Source organism: Kogia breviceps, chromosome 1, assembly GCF_026419965.1.
Source record: "Kogia breviceps isolate mKogBre1 chromosome 1, mKogBre1 haplotype 1, whole genome shotgun sequence".
Lineage (NCBI taxonomy): Eukaryota > Metazoa > Chordata > Mammalia > Artiodactyla > Physeteridae > Kogia > Kogia breviceps.
In genome coordinates, this window is record NC_081310.1 from 162,384,142 (window position 1) to 162,400,887 (window position 16,746).

The 16,746-nt window shown below is 34.7% G+C and overlaps 1 protein-coding gene across 5 annotated transcripts in view; it reads left to right on the plus strand.

Moving 5' to 3' along the window:
* SPATA6 (spermatogenesis associated 6) overlaps window positions 1-16,746 on the plus strand; it is a 176,845-nt gene that overhangs the window by 52,816 nt on the left and 107,283 nt on the right. For 4 of the 5 annotated variants that reach the window (XM_067008221.1, XM_059060205.2, XM_067008226.1 and 1 more), the window contains exons 2-3: window positions 1,607-1,744; window positions 2,906-2,954. In XM_067008221.1, coding sequence (XP_066864322.1) covers window positions 1,607-1,744; window positions 2,906-2,954 — 187 coding nt within the window. Of the gene's footprint in view, window positions 1-1,606; window positions 1,745-2,277; window positions 2,404-2,905; window positions 2,955-16,746 lie in introns of all 5 variants that reach the window. The other variant, XM_067008237.1, reaches the window with a different exon arrangement.

A 16,746-nucleotide genomic window follows, 5' to 3' on the forward strand; every position in this document is an offset into this window, starting at 1 on the left:
TATTTATTTATTTTTGGCTGTGTTAGGTCTTTGTTGCTGTGCATGGGCTTTCTCTAGTTGTGGCGAGGGGGGGCTACTCCTCTTTGTGATGCACGGGCTTCTCATTGCAGTGGTTTCTCTTGTTGCAGAGCACGGGCTCTAGGCATGTAGGCTTCAGTAGTTGTGGTGCATGGGCTTAGTTGCTCTGCGGCATGTGGGATCTTCCTGGGCCAGGGCCCAAACCCATATCCCCTTCATTAGAAGGTGGATTCTTAACCTCTGCGCCACCAGGGAAGCCCACTAGTATTTATTTAATGCACTGTCAGGCACTGTTCTAAGCACTTTGAATGTATTGTATTGATTCATTTATTGTGTGACTTTAAGTAAGTAAATCACCTTCACTTTATTGGGGCTGTATTGTTTCCCTATATAAAAAATTTGAAGCTGTACTAGATAATTTCTAAGCTGCTTCTTAATATGGAAAGTCTGTGTTTTTGGATACATTGATGAGGAATTAAGAATTTCTGTTCTCAGGGAATTTATAATCAAATAAAATAGGTAAAGTGTACCCACTTCATTAAAATGCATAGGGACAATAATTAGGGCCTTAAGAGAACTATAAAATGCTGTGAGAATTTAAAACTATTTACTTGAATATAATAAATTCACAATAAATGTTTGAATTAGATTGAATTGAATAGTGATAGTTGGTGAATCAAGGGAAGTTTTGTGTATGGGATGGCAGTTAATGTAAGCCTTGGGAGGTAGAAGTAGATGAGGAGGAGATGGCATGGAGTAGAAATAAGTAGTAATCCAGATAATGGAAGAATGCGAGGCAAGAAAGTAATGTGTGTGTTCAGAAAACAATAACAAATATACCTTGATTGTATTTTAAGGAGGTGTCAAGTAATACTGCTATGTGATAAGTTGGATTCAAATCTTAGAGAATCTTCAATAGCCTACTAAGGGTATGGTTGATCACTGACAATGAAATATGGCAGGAACTGGAGAGACTGTGCTATGTATTCTTTAAAAACCCTACATCTTATGCCTATACTTTGTGTCAGTCCTGAGAATAGTTAAGTGCAGTTTTATATTTAAAAAATATTTCATTGGGCTAGAAACTTACAGTTCACTTGCTTTGAAAGTTTGTCATATTTCTTTTGACGAGGGTTTGTATGGCCTGCGACTTAGGGTGATACAGGTCAGATTTGTGCTTTTTTTTGTATTTTTTTTGTCCTCTGGTATAGTGCTTTATTTCTGCTAAGTCTTAATCCTTTGTGATTAAATGATGCTGAATAAGTTTATGTCAGCATTCTACATAAAGTGGGAGCCTGAGGCTTACTGTTTAAAACTATTAGTGTCTGTCCCAAGAGCCAGTACATAGAGCTTCCATTGTGGCACAAATAACCAAGTGGAAAATCATAGATTTCTCAGAGGGATGGAAGTTATAAAGGCATTTCATTTAACTCTATAAACACTAGAATCTCTCTCTTTTTTTTAACTTGTGCATATTTTTATTAGCTTAGCAGACTAGTGTTATTATGTAATGTTTGGTAAGTTATTTTAGTACAGTAGTTCAGGGAATTCATGAAGCAGTCACATTCATCTGTCTAATTTCTTTCAGGTAACTTGCCCAGGAGTGGTGCTGAAAGACAAGGAGGACATCTATCTTAGCATCTGTGTGTTTGGCCAATACAAAAAGACACAATGTGTCCCAGCCAATTTTCCACTGGTCTTCAATGCCAGAATGGTGTTTGAAACGGTGAGTTCAAATATCCAATCAAATGTTAACCAATAAAAAATCAAAGTGGTTCCAAATTTTGAATAACACATATTACTATTGTTGACTATGCACTTTGATTTAATTCAAAAGGAGATTTGTAACTTAAATCTGGAAGCTTGAAAATAAATATGCATTATATTATACATTGAGTCAGTTGCCTCTTTTTTTGTGATGGATCAGTTTACTTCTAAAATTATCTTAGTGGTCTTTATGTAAAATATAGCACCTTGAATTCTAAGTAATCATTTTCATAAAAGAGATGGGGGGAGATATCAATAGGTAATAATAGGTCATATTTTGCTTATGGCTGTCATATGGTGCTTCTTTCTATAAGTCTCTTTTCTTTTTTCCTCCTGAATCTGGTGCTTTTGGGTAATTATTACCAGTTGTATTTCTCACTTTTTTCTTTCCTTCTCTCCTTGTCTACTTCCCTCTTTCCTTCCTTCCTTCCCTCCTTTCTTTATTTTCTCCTTCCCTCCTTCCTTCCTTTTTCTCCTTCCTCTTCTCCACAGATAATTACTGAGTACCTGCTCTGTTCCATGCTCTGTTCCATGCACTGGGTAAAAAAAACAAACATGCTCGCTCCCCTCTTGGAGCTTTCATTGTAATAGGTGAAACAGACAATAATCAAGTAAATAGTAAGTGTCATGAAGAGAATAAAGGGAGGGTAAGGGGACAGAAGGATTAGGAGGATTGTTTATTTTAATGCGTGGTCAGAGAAGGTAATAACATTGAAACTGAGCCTGCATTATGAGAAAGTGTCAGTTATTTAAATGTCTAGGGTAAAAGCATTCTAAGCAGAGGAACAAAAAATATAAAGGTGTCTTGTTGGGAATAAGCTTTATGAGCTGGAGGAACACCAAGAAGGCAAGTATGACCATGGTAACAAAGGGAGGACTGCTAGCAGATCAAATTGGAGAGGGAGGCAGAGCCAGATGTAATTTTCATTTGTTGGTAAAATCTTGTATAGTGATCATGGGAAACAGGCAGGAAGTGACAGTTGTCAATAATGTCAGAAGTTTCTTTGGTTGGGAAAGGAATCTTTTGGGAATGAGAAGGAAAACACAAAAACTATTTCATATATGTCTTCCTTTTACATTCTCTTCTCTATCCTTCTTCCCTCTGCCTTCTCTCACTTAGGTGTTCCCTGAAGCAGTAGACCCTGGAGATGTGGTTGCACAGCTTGAATGTAAGTTTTTAACTTTTAATTTCTGATTCTAAGAGATTTTAGAATCATGCTCTTTAATCCTGAGTTAGATAAAAGTCAAAAAGGGTATAACAAGAACTTCAAAAATCTTGAGGTGAGAAGTCTTTTACACTTTTTAGAATTTTGGAATTACCTGGAAATAATAAAATATACGTGTGCTCCAGAGAGATGGGGAATTTTTCCTTTTTCTGTGTTTTGATCTGTAATAACAAAAAGACTTATCTGAACTATTTATTGATTAAAATGATATGGGCTCTTAATGACATAAGAACTGAGATTCATGTTAGGTGGGACTTTGCCCTGCAAACAAAAATATGTCTTTAACCTTACTGTGTTGCAAATCAAGAGAATAAATAATAGAAGATTGAAGTAATAGTAGCTTAAAATATATATACTTTTGCATTTTGTATTATATGCAATATGTTAATAAATTATTTGAAAGTGATGTATTCAAGGCTGTAGTTAACAGTAAATTCTTCAAAGTACTAGGGATCAACTATAAAAAGATCCAGTTTTTTGTGACAGCAGCAATGCAAAGGTATTGGGAATACGTTTGGGAATATGTTATTCGAACTCTGAGTATGAAATGAAAAGCTGTGTTATTTATCCTTGTAATCAGAAAGGGATTAGGGATTACCACATTGGTCTAATATATAATTGTGGCTCAAAACGCCAACAATATTGAGCATCATCAGTGTCAACTGTCCCTTCCATACCTTTTGCACCCCGTTGGGACTCCAGCAATATAGAAACATGCAGCCTGGAACCATGCTAGAATCTGGGCATATGGGTAGAAATAGGGCTGGCTCATTGTTTTACCTTCAGGGAGTTAATAGTTTAAAGAACTCTTTATGGCTAATGTCAATATCGTATTTGTTTTTTATAGCTGTTCTTGCACTTGGTATTCTGTCTTCCACTATGGCGGACTAGTGAGGTGGCAACTTGGTGCCAGTGCGTAATGACTTTTAATTTTCTTGAACATCCTGTTCAGTATCTGGGAAATTGTGTATCTTAGAAAATATGAAGATAATTATTTCCCTTATTCTGAAATTCTTTTGTTAAAAAACATAATTTTTCCTATTTTATTTGAAATTTAGAGTCTCTAATAGTACTCGGTGGTTATTATTATTTGGAATCTTTCTTGTCTTGATTTCCCTGATTCAGTTTTTCTCTTAGGTTTCCTCCTTCATCACTGACATTCCACTTTTTGGTATCTTTCTCAAATTCCTCTGGCTTCACTTCTCTGATCTCTTTTTATTTAGTTTCTACTCTCTCCTTATATGATATTCTCCAATGTTCTACCTGTCTTCTGATGACTTCCACAGCAGTCTTTATCCCTGATCTCTCTTGTAAGCTTTGGGCCCCTTTTCTTTTACTTTTATTTTCCTCTCAGCTTTGCAGTTTTTTGTTGTCCCCTAACCTTATTAATATGAAAAAATTAAAACTATACTAAAAGTGGAAAAGATGGAATGATGAAGTGTCATATACCTGTCAGCTTCAACAGTTTTTGACATTTTTCCCATTGTATTATATGTTTACCCTGCCACTTAAAAAAATGTTGGAATATTTAAAAGCAAATTCTATACATACATTATTTCACTGCAAATATTGTGGCATGACATCTAATTGATAAAGGCTTTTTTGAAAAAATATAACCACTATATTGGTATCATACCTAACAAAATTAATAATAATTCCTTAATAACATCAAATACTTAGTCATTATGCAGGTTTCTCCAGTTGCCACCAAAATGTCTTTATATAGTTGGTTTGTTAAAAATCAGGATCCCATCAAGGTGTGGTTCACATATGTATATGGCTGTTTAGCTCTTAAGTTTATTTTTTTCTATAGTAGTGTCCCCTCACTTTTTTTTTTCCTAATGCTGTGAATTTGTTAGAAAAATCAGGTCCTTTAGAATGTCCTACAGTTTGGATTTGGCTGCTGCTGCCTTAAAGTGTTGTTTAGCTTATTCATCACTTATATTATGTAAACTGAAAATTAGACCTAAAGGTTTGGTTCAATTCAGGCTTGTTTTGTTTTTTTGGCAAGAATCCTTCATAATTGGTGCTCTGTACGTATTATTGCTTCATATCAAGTGGCATATAATGTCTGATTGTCTTATGTTTAGTGATATTAAGATTTATCTTTCACCTCCAGTCAGCATCAGCCTGATTCCTCCATGATAAACCTCCTCTACAGCCTGTCATTGAACAGCTTCAGCATTCCTTGAGACCGGTCTTTTCATTAGGGATTACCAAATGTGATTTTTTCTAATACTGTTAATTTTTTCTATATGTGTTAGCTGGATTCTTCTGTAAAAGATATTTTCCTTATCAGCAATGTGATGACCCTGAAATACTGTTCTTATAGGAGAGGGTAGTGTCATCTTTCCTTTCCTTACTTTAATAGCTTTAGTGAGGTATAACTTACATATCACAAAATTTACCCATTGTAACTGTAGTTAAGTGATTTCTAGAAAACATATGTATTTGTGAGCCGTCATCACAATCCAACTTAGCATGTTTCCATCACCCCAAAAGTTCTGACACCTGCTTGTACTCAATCTCTATGCCCACTTCCAGTCCCCACAACCACTGATCTATTTTCTATCTTTGTATATTTTTCTTTTCTAGAAATTTTATATAAATGGATTCTTATAACATGTAGTCCTTTGTGCCTGGCTTCTTTTACTTGGAATAATGTTTTTGAGGTTTATTCATGTTGTTCTACATATTAGTAGTTCATTCCTTTTTATTTATGAATAACATTCATCTTGTATGGAAATGTTTTTCCCCTTCTATTCACCATTTGATGAACATTTGGATTGTTTCAAGTTTTTGGCTATTATGAGCAATGTTGCTATGAGTATATGGATACATGCTGGGTTGTATCCTAAGTATATGTCTAACTTTTCAAGAAACTGTCAGCCTGGTTTCTAAAGTTACTGTACCAGATTACATTACCACCAGCAACGTATGGAGATTTTTCCATATCATCCCCAAGACTTGATATTGTTAATCTTTTTGGAATATATAGATGTGTAGTGGTATCTCAGTGTATTTGTAATTTGCATTTTAATACTGACTAATAATGTTGAGCATCTTTCCAAGTGCAGAGGAGCTATTCATGTAGCTTTTTCTTATAAAATGCTTGTGCAAATATTTTGCCCATTTTTGAAATGGGTAGTTTGTCTTCTTACTGAGTTGTAAGTTTTTTTTTTGTTTTTTAAAATATTCTAAATATAAGTTCTTTATCAGATATATGATTAGTAAATATTTTCTCCCAGTCTGTGGCTTATTTTTTTCATTTTTTTAATGGGGTGTTCTGAAGAACAAAAGTTATAAAGTCCAGGTTATCAATTTTTTAATTTTATGTGTCATGTGTTTGATGAAGTCTTTGCCTTACCCAAGGTCACAAAATTTTCTCTTTTCTTCTACAAATTTTATAGTTTTATCCCTTACATTTAGGCCAATAGTCCACTTTGAGTTAATTTTTGTGTATGTTGAGAGGTAAGGATCTATTTTTTCTTTGGTGGATGGTACAAATGCTCAAGGAGATTCAAGGACCCTCTTAAATGAGCAGTCTGATAAATGGTCAGATACTTGAGTTGCCTCAGATAAAATGCTTAGAACAGTCCTTGGCACACAGTAAACACTTAAAATGTCCCTTGTTTATTTTTATTGGTGGTGTGTTATTTTATTACTCTTATTATTGGGGAACTGCCAAGTTCCATTCATACCATATCTGCACCCCAGAATCACCAAGCTTCTGGGGAAATATATATTTATGATATATAAATATAAAGTGATATTAAGGGCCAATGACATTAAAAGCCAGATAGGGCTATTTTACATTCATAGAGAAGGCATTCTCTTTAGGGAAATGGTTTTAATCCTGGAATCTACCAGACTAAAATTAATTATGACTAAAGCCATTTCCTGGGAACCATTTTTAGGCAAGAAAGAGAATGAAAAGTTTTCTACTTTATAGACTACTCTGTTGAAACTGGATTTTCATCCTTTCTCACTGAAGGTTTGTAGATTTTCTTCTATAGACACACACACACACACACACACAAACATACTCTGTCACACGTACACAGTACACTCAACCCTTGAACAATGTGGGTTTGAGCTGTGCAGGTCCACTTATACATGGATTTTTTTCAATAGTAAATACTACAGTACATGATCTGTGGTTGTTTGAACTTGTGGATGCTGAACTGCAGGTTTGGAGGAACTGCAGATATGGAGGAACCATTTATATGGAGGAACTGATATGGAGGGCCGACTATAATCTATATGCGGATTTCAACTGCAGGAGGATGGTCACCCCTAGCTACTGCATTGTTCAGGGATCGGCTACATACTGCCACAAATACACTGCCTGAAAAGCTCTTCCTACAGATATGGATTTGCCTGCTCCCTCACTTCTCTCCAAGTCACTCCTCAAATTTATCATTATAATGAGAGATCTTTTCTCACCAAAGTATTTAAAAATAGCTCTCCTTTTGGTCAATATCTCAATCTCTATCTCATTATCTTTAAGGTTATTATATCTTCTACACCAGAATACTTTGAGAGTAAAAGAGTGTGTTTTTAGTATTTCCACCAAGACAACAGCTGTGAAAAGGGTACTACTGCTTAGGGCAAATAGGGATGAATGGTCCTCCTGTTTTTCTTCCTAGCACTGATATATTATTTATTTTTTATTTTCTTTCTCATTAGAATGATAATTTCATAAGAGCTGACTTTTCCTTTTTTTGTAGCTGCTGTGTGCATATGACAATACTTGGCACATGCTAGGTATTTGATGTTCAAGGAGTTAAATAAAATATCATAAATGCATCATATAACTGTCTCTCATTACTGTTTTCATGAGTGTTGGAACTGTCGTACGAGAGATACCTGTTTGTAGTATATAATCCTTTGATTAGGAAATGTATTTTGTATTTGAAAATTTGTAATATAATAATAGCTGCTCTGGCTTCATTCTCTTCAACGTTTGGATAAAGAGAAGATGCGATCTTTATTTATATTGCAGTAGATTACTGGCTGTCCTTATTGTTTTCTCTCGCCTGTAGGGAAAAATAGCAGTTTCATTATAGCCTCTGCTTTTCAGCTTCTGGAAATTAGTGCTTACCTGGTGTCTGGGGTATTCAAAATGCTTTCAGGTGAAGATTTGAAGGCTGAGAATAAATCCTTCAGTGTCTATGAATGAGAGAGTCCCTGCCTCAGTGGTCAGGAGAGCTTGTAGGACTCAGGATTCATATTTTAAATCCATGATGGCCGATGCATTCCCAGCAGTTCGCCCTTGCAGTTAGGGCAGGTAAATAGGCATTTATTGGAAATTGTTATAGCAATTACTCTTGCTGGTACAGAGTGTTAATGGCATTCTGGCACTCTCTCTCAAGGTGTTTATGGTAGCTTTTGATTTGCTCCATGTGACTAAGATTTCTGGAGTACTGTAGTACATTTACTTTGTAACTTGGGTTGAAAGTACATGTGAAAATGACAATTTTTACAGAAGAAGGAGGGAAATTGTCATTATTTAGTTATAAGAAAGAGCAACTGTAAAATGGGATTAATTATACTATATGTTCCAGGAGATGTAATTTACATGAACCTACTATTTGGTTTCCAGGAACATTAGTTCTCTGAAAACTTTTCCATTAATAATTTAAGGTCTTTTCTTCTTGAAGTATTTTTGCCAAAATATATTTTTAAAATATAAAATAATAGAAAATTGTTTATAGAAATTAGGAAATAGTTTTCTCTTTAGAAGTTAATCTATGTTCTTGTGATAAAATATAAACTAATTAAACCCAAGCAATTACTTTTCAGGCCACTTCTTTACAGTTGAGGAGTTTCAATAACAATTCTACCTGTATTGTTTATTTCATCACTTCACTTTGTGTGGCAGTGATTCATTGTGTCAGTGGTAGATTCAGAAGGTATATAATATATTGACACAAATCTTAAATTTGTTTTCTATTTAAACCCTTTGTTTTTAAACTTTATACTCTTCTTGAGATCAGTGATACTTCTGAGACCACTGATACATTTAGCAAACTTATTGGAATTAAAAACTATATTTGGAAATATATTTTGTTAACAGCTGTGTTTGTTTTTCTTTCTTCACTGTAAATTGTTCACAGAAATAATACCTGGCAATACTAAACACCCATGTAATATTTTGATGGACGTTTTATTGGCTGTATTCTGCTTGTGTTTGGCCCCTTCCAGAATGATTCTGGCTAGTGTGGGGTACTTTTGTTTCACTTATATCCCTTATAAAAGGGCTATTTCCTTCTTTGGCTTTATTTTTAGCCTTTTACTTTCCTTTATGAGATGGTTGTTGTTTTTAATATTTATTTGTTTATTTGAAAAGAAAGTGGAACTTTTTCTTCTGTCCAATTTACAAGTACTGAATTTGCAGTGTCAAAGCAAGGCAAGTTCTTCAGACTGGAAAGAGTAAGCACATTGTGCACATGGTGTTAGAACTTTTCACCCAGAGAACTACCAGGCAATTAATTTTATTATTCTGTAGGACTTGCTCTCAGACAAGGTATATGCATATATGTGCATATATATATATGCATATATATAAATATTAATGTCTTACCTTAAGTCTAGTTTTTACTTATATTGAAATTATATTTTTAATTGGTTATAGAATTATTTTATTTTTCTTCATAGCAGAGTTACATATAGTCTACAGAGCTGATTGAAAACAGCAGTCCTGTAACATCCCTATCCTCCATCATTTCCTACTCCCCTAAGGACTGCTTTTCTTTTTTAAAAAATTGTTTTTCTTTGTATTCACCTCCGTGTCTCCAACATGCTTATACTTCATTTGAAATGTTTGATTTTAAAATATTGGACATTATTTCTACTTTCCCTTATGGAAAATGAGGATTTAAATACTTTTCATATGTTATTTCTTTGCTCTCAAAAAATATATATGCCCATTTTCTGTCTTTCTCTTCTCTTAATACAGTTATATCATAATTTTTGACTATATTGTTAAGATCATGTAAAAAGTATTATAGCTGAACCATGTGGTATATGTACTATCATACGTTTTCTGCAAGGATTTTGTTTTCACTTGAACTAATAATTACTTTCTCTCCTTTGCTTAGTTTTATAGTTTTAGTTTTTTTGTTTTTGCTTAACTTAACCCCAATTCTCCCTCAGGTATTTACATTATTTTCTCACAGTTTAATGTTCTTTCACTTATGAATCATTTTTGGTTATTTTGCCTAGAGGCCTAAAATTTTTAAATTTATTTTTAAAGTCTAATAATTTTACTAGAATATGTCCTGAAGTTGCTTTTTATGGCTTGGTACTCAGGTACAGTGCATTCTCCTTCATTTGTAGTTTGTAATCTTTTTTAATTTCTGTAAAGTTTCAGGAACTATATATACCATTTAATATTTATTTTCTTTCTTTGCCTTAGTGTTTTTTTATCAGGGTCTATGTTGGATATTTTTTTGCATGTTTAGTATTTGTTATTTTCACTCATATTTTAAAATCTTTTTGTTTCTTTTTGATTAAAAAAACTTTTTGTTCTTTTATTTCTTTTAAGATACTATCTGTTGTGATTATTTGCTTTTGTTTTAGTTTAATCTTCATTTCTGAAACAACTTCCTTCTCTATTTCTGCTTCTTTCCTAAGTTATACCATCTTTCTTCTGTGTTTTTCTAAATTTGATTTAGGTAGTTGCTTAATATATTACTTCCTTAATTTTCAAGTAGTAGATTATAGTTTTTATTTATTTTGCAAGCATGTCTTTTGGATGCTTTCACTGTAGGAACTTTTTTCTTTTGCTCACTATTATTATCTTTTAAACAAGAACTTGGTATGTGTTTGACTGTGATCCTTTTCTTTGCTCATTCTTAATTTAGGTTTTTTCCCATGAATTCTTAAAAGGAAGCATGATTTAGGATAATTTTTTATAGCTTCACCAAGCTCCCTTATGTAGTGTTCAAAGTATGGTGGCTTGCTTTCTGGAATTTTCTGCCTTTGTTCCATTCCACTTTTGTTAGTTTTCCTCTGCTGTTGTTTCTTTTTCTGCGTTTTCTCTTTCTACATTTTTATCCTGTTTATTTTGTATGCTGTTCTCTACAGTTTTTCCTGGTTTCTTGTGCTCCATCCTGTCCAGGAACCCTGGGTGTTCAGTTTCTATAGTTCTTACAGGCTACCAGACTACTTTACCACCTTTGGACCTTACTGTACCCTTTTGAACTCATCTGCTATTGGAATGGGCAAACACCCTTCCAATTTCAACTGCTTTTCTCAGATTGATCTACTGCTTCCTACTGAGTACCAGTTGGGTATTTAGGGTATCTCTTCCCAGGTCCTTTAGGTACTCCCTTACTTTCTTCTGCTTCTCCTGCATAGATAGATGCTGATACCTCACAGGTTTTGTAGTTGTTGGTGGTTTGTCATCTCATCATCTGCTTTATCTTAGGGTTTGTGGAGATATCTTGTCATCTTATTTTATTGTAAATGTCTGGAGTTTTCTGCTGTGTAATTGCTGCATATGTTTTTATGGAAGGGAGGTTTGGAGAGACTTGAAAACTCTTGTCTTCACTTTTATTTTGTGTTTTTGCTTCTACCTTTCATATTCTGCCTTTCATATTTCATCAAATTATTGGCCATCTGTTCATATTTAAGAGTAGAAGACTGAAATGCTTTTGGAAGTTATGTGCCAGAGGTGCCTGGTACCACTAATTGCTAAGTCTGTTGGAGTTCCTCCTGGATGCAGATTGTCAATGTGTACTTTATTGTAGGTGATTTCTCTGGGTCATTTTATTGGAAATTATGTCACTATCTCTTTATGTCTTTTCTCTTCAGCTGGTCATGTTCAGTAGAAGAATCGTTCACATATTTCTCCTAGAGGCTATATACTTGGCGACCTGTTTATAGAACCTTGTAGTGGAAGAAGCTGTAGTAAAATCTCATTGTATAGCCCAGACTCTTAATCTACCTGTTTTTGTATAGTATTACCCCTGCTGTCAGTTGTACCTGCTGTTTCCATTCCAGTGAAGACAACTACTACTACTACTACTACTTCTCCTCCTCTGTCTCTTCCTCCTAACCCTCTTCTTCCCTCTCCTTCTTCTCCTTTCCCCAATAAACTTCCATTCCCCCCCTCCCTCCTGCCTCTGCTCCAACTCTCTAGAGAATAACTTCCAGTCACCTGCCTGGGAATGGGGAAGGGCAGTTTCCTAGCAGTGTAAATTGGAAGAAGGATCTAGAGTTTGACTGATTCTTCAACTTTCAATTATTACTCTGGTTTTTAGCCCCACTGATTCTGTCATTTCCAGAGGTACCTAGCACCACCAATTGCTACATCTCTTAGGAGTTCCTTAGTATAAAATGGTTTGCTTCTAAGCTTTCCTCTCTATTGGCTTAATATTCTTTCTCCAGGCTGTTAACTCAGTTACCACTTCTGTTCAAACTGTTTTCTCTTTAGTTTTGTCATTGTGAGTTGGTATGTGTGTGTATGTGTGTGTGTTTAATCCTTTATTCTTTTAGTGAGGGTTCAGAAGGGAACCAAAGCGAAGGCATACATTTAACCTACTATCTGTAACTGGAAGCATTCATTTGTAGCTCACTGAAATATTACAGTGTGAATGAATACCCATGTAACTACAACCTAGGTCAAGAATTAGAACACTGCCAAAACTTCAGAAAGCCTTCCTTATACCACCTCCTAATCTCTATTTCCAGTGTGTTCCACAAAGGAATTTCCATTTTAATGTCTAATATTGTCATTTAGTTTTGCCTATTTTTGAACACTAAATAAATGGAATTATAATGTGCAAATTCTTTTGTTCCTAGCTTCTTTTGCTCAGCATTTTGCTCAGAAATTGATTTGTGTTTTGATAACTAATTCATTTATCTTTATTGCTATGTAGTATCTTCATTATGTGACTCTACTCCAATTCATTTATTCTGTTATTTACAGATATGAATGGGCATTTAGGTTATTTCTGGTTTTTGCTGTTATGAATAAAGTTGCCATGAATATTTTTGATTACATGCCTTGATGTTTATGAGCGTGCACACCTATTTGGTATATATATAGAAGTGGAATTGCTGAGTCTTAGGGTCAGTATGAGTAGACAATGCCAAACAGTTTTCCAGTGTTTCTCTATCAATATACTCTGCCATTGATGAAAGTTATGTTCTCCACATCCTTGCCAACTCCTGGCATTGCCAGACTTTTTCATTTTAGTCATTATGGTGAGTGAACAGTGGTTTCATTTTGCATTTCCAAGAAGATAAATGACATAATCTTTTTTGGACATCTTTTTGTATTTGTGTGTGAAATGCTTGTCTTTTGCTCACTTCTCCTTTTGGTTGTTTATTACTTTCTTACTAATTTGTAGGACTTCTCTATATTTTCTAGTTAATAAGCTTTATGTCAGTTATATGTGTTGCAAGTAGCTTCTCACTCTGTGGCTTGCATTTTTAATCCATTAGTGGTTCTTGTTCTTTTGGTAAACAAGTTTATTTTATTTATTTATTTATTTATTTTTGCAGTACGCGAGCCTCTCACTGTTGTGGCCTCTCCCGTTGTGGAGCACAGGCTCTGGATGCGCAGGCTCAGCGGCCATGGCTCACAGGCCCAGCCGCTCTGCGGCATGTGGGATCTTCCCAGACCAGGGCACGAACCCGTGTCCCCTGCATCAGCAGGTGGACTCTCAACCACTGCGCCACCAGGGAAGCCCAAACAAGTTTATTTTTAATATAGTCTAACTTAATCATGTAATTTGATTTATTAATCGTTTCCTTTATGTTTAGTGCTTTTCTTGGGTCATGTTAAAGAATTTCTTTTCCCTACCCCAAGTTATGAAGATATTCTATATAATTTTCTAGAAACCTTATTTCTTTACCATATACATTCAGATTTACAGTCCCCTTGGCTCTTATTTTTATATATGGTATGAAGAAGGGATAATATTTTATTTTTATTTTATGTATATCTAATTGGGCAATACCATTTGGTGAAGAAACTTTTATTCCTATTGTTCTGTAATGTTTACTTTACCACAAATTAAGTGCCTACATACATGTGGATTTTAAAAAATAGATCTTCTATTTTGTTTCATGGTCCTTGCATAAATATTATGCATTCTTAATTACTGGAGCTTCAGTTTTGGTATCTGGTAGTTTAAGCCCTCCAGGTTTTTTTGTTTTTACTTTTACTTATTTATTATTTTTTAATTGAAGTATAGTTGATTTACAATGGTGTGCCAATCTCTGCTGTACAGCAGAGGGACTCAGTTATACACATATATACATTCTTTTTTAAAAAAATTCTTTTCCATTGTGGTTTATCACAAGATACTGAATATAGTTCCTTGTGCTATACATTAGGACTTTGTTGTTTATCCCAGGTTTATTCTTTTTGAAGGTTTTCTTAGCTGTTCTTAGTATCTAAAGTATACTAATTTTAATCCTTAGTGTACCCTTCAATGATTATTCACATTTGTGTATACCCATAAGCACCATTCATCAAGATAGAGAACATTTCCAGCGTCCAAAAAGGTTTCCTTGTGCCTCTACCAGTCACAACCTCCCTCAAGATAATCACTATTCTGACATTTTTCAGCATTGATTACTTTTGTCTGGTTTTGGACTCCATATAAATTAAATCATAAATATGTATTCCTTTGAATATGGCTTTTTTTCACTCAGCCAAATGTCTGTGAGAGTCACCTATGTTGTTGTATTTCAGTAGTTCATTCTTTTTTATTGTTCTTTAGTATTCCATTATATCAATGTACTGTAATTTATTCATTTCCTGTTAATGAGGATGGTTTTTAGTCTTGGCTTATTATGAATATTCTTATAAATATCTTTTGGTAAACATTTATACTCGTTCTCTTGGAGTGGAATTTCTGGGTCATAGAATAGGTGTATACTTAGCTTTTGTTGATACTGATGACAGTTCCCTAAAAATAATTGTACAATTCCTTTTGAGTACTGAACATTGTATGTGAAAAATTATAGAAGTAATTGGAGGCATAACATCATGCTGTAATTCTCCAGTTGGACTTTATGTTTGACTTTTATTTCCCTTCTGTAGGCTGCTAGGGATACTAAGAATTCTCAATCATGTCAATCTAATGTCAGAGATTAAGATGATTTGATGCTGGGTTTCAATCCATGTACAGCACCAGGGTATTTCCAGTTCATCCTTATTCCTGTGATGTTGTCTTTTACAGGCTCTATCCAAACTGTGGAGAATTTATGAAGACCTGTCCTTCTTGGTATAGCCCCTGTAGTGGTATTTTGCTTCTAGGTCTGTGAGACCATCACAATCTCAGCTAAGTTTATCAATCCTTCATTTGCCATTTCTGGAATTAGCAGATGCCTTTGGGGAGAAAGCAGCTCCAATGTTTGGCTCGTCTCCCTGGCTTCTCTTTCTTCTCCTAGAACTTGGCCCTGTAATTCTTCACTGCTGTATTATCTTCTCTGTGCCTTCAAGTGGGTTTAAAAAAATAACTTGACCTGATTTTCTTAGTCTTCCTACTAAGATGATTGGTCTGCTTTATGTAAATTGCCATTATCTGAGGCAGAAATCTGTTCCCCCTTAATATCCTTTCTACCCTCATCCTGTCTCTGTGTACTCTGCCATTTGTCTCCCCCCATTATATCTGTTTAATTATTCTAAGTATCTGTATTTGGGCTAGTAGTGCACAGTTAATTATTACAGCTTTATATAATCCATGTTCTTTTCATTTAATAAACACACATTTATATTCCTACATGTTTAGTTTTCTAGATGAACTTAAAATCATTTTTAAGGTCTAAGATAAACCTCTTTGAATTTTAATTTTAATTATATTTTGGGAGAATTGGCATTTTTACATTATTCATTCTTCCCATGTAGATAGATGATGTATATTGATTTACTAAAGTTATGCTTTCTTTCAACATATTACCAAGGTTTTGGAGTTGTGTGTGTGTGTGTGTGTGTGTGTGTGTGTCTGTGTGTCTGTGTGTCTGTGTGTCTGTGTATATGTATACTAGCCATACCATACATTTTTTAAAAATTAATTAATATTTATGGCTGTGTTGGGTCTTCGTCTCTGCATGAGGGCTTTCTCCAGCTGTGGCAAGCGGGGGCCACTCTTAATCGCGGTGCGCGGGCCTCTCACCATCGCAGCTTCTCTTGTTGTGGAGCACAGGTTCCAGATGCGCAGGCTCAGTAATTGTGGCTCATGGGCCCAGTTGCTCCGCGGCATGTGAGATCTTCCCAGACCAAGGCTCGAACCCGTGTCCCCTGCATTGGCAGGCAGACTCTCAACCACTGCACCACCAGGGAAGCCCACATTTCTTATTATGTTTATTTCTAACTGTTATATATTTTGTGGCTTTAGAGAATAAGGTTCTTCACCTAATTTTCCTTTTTTCCTTTTTTTTTATGGTTGATACACAAGAAAGTGATAAAAATATTTATTGTGTATCCAGTCATTTTGCTGAACCTTCATATTGCAGACTGCTAATGTCTTTTCAGTGTATTTCAAATATTTATCCATGATTAGTTTAAATATTAAAAAATATTGTTAATTTGTCTTTCAATCAGAGCATGTAGCCTATAATATTACTGCTTCTTGGAATTTATTGATGTTTTCCCTGAGTATCTGGGATAGGAATCAAATATAATCATGACATGGTTGCTTAAAAAGCTATATCCTGGGCTTCCCTGGTGGCGCAGTGGTTGAGAGTCCGCCTGCCGATGCAGAGGACTACG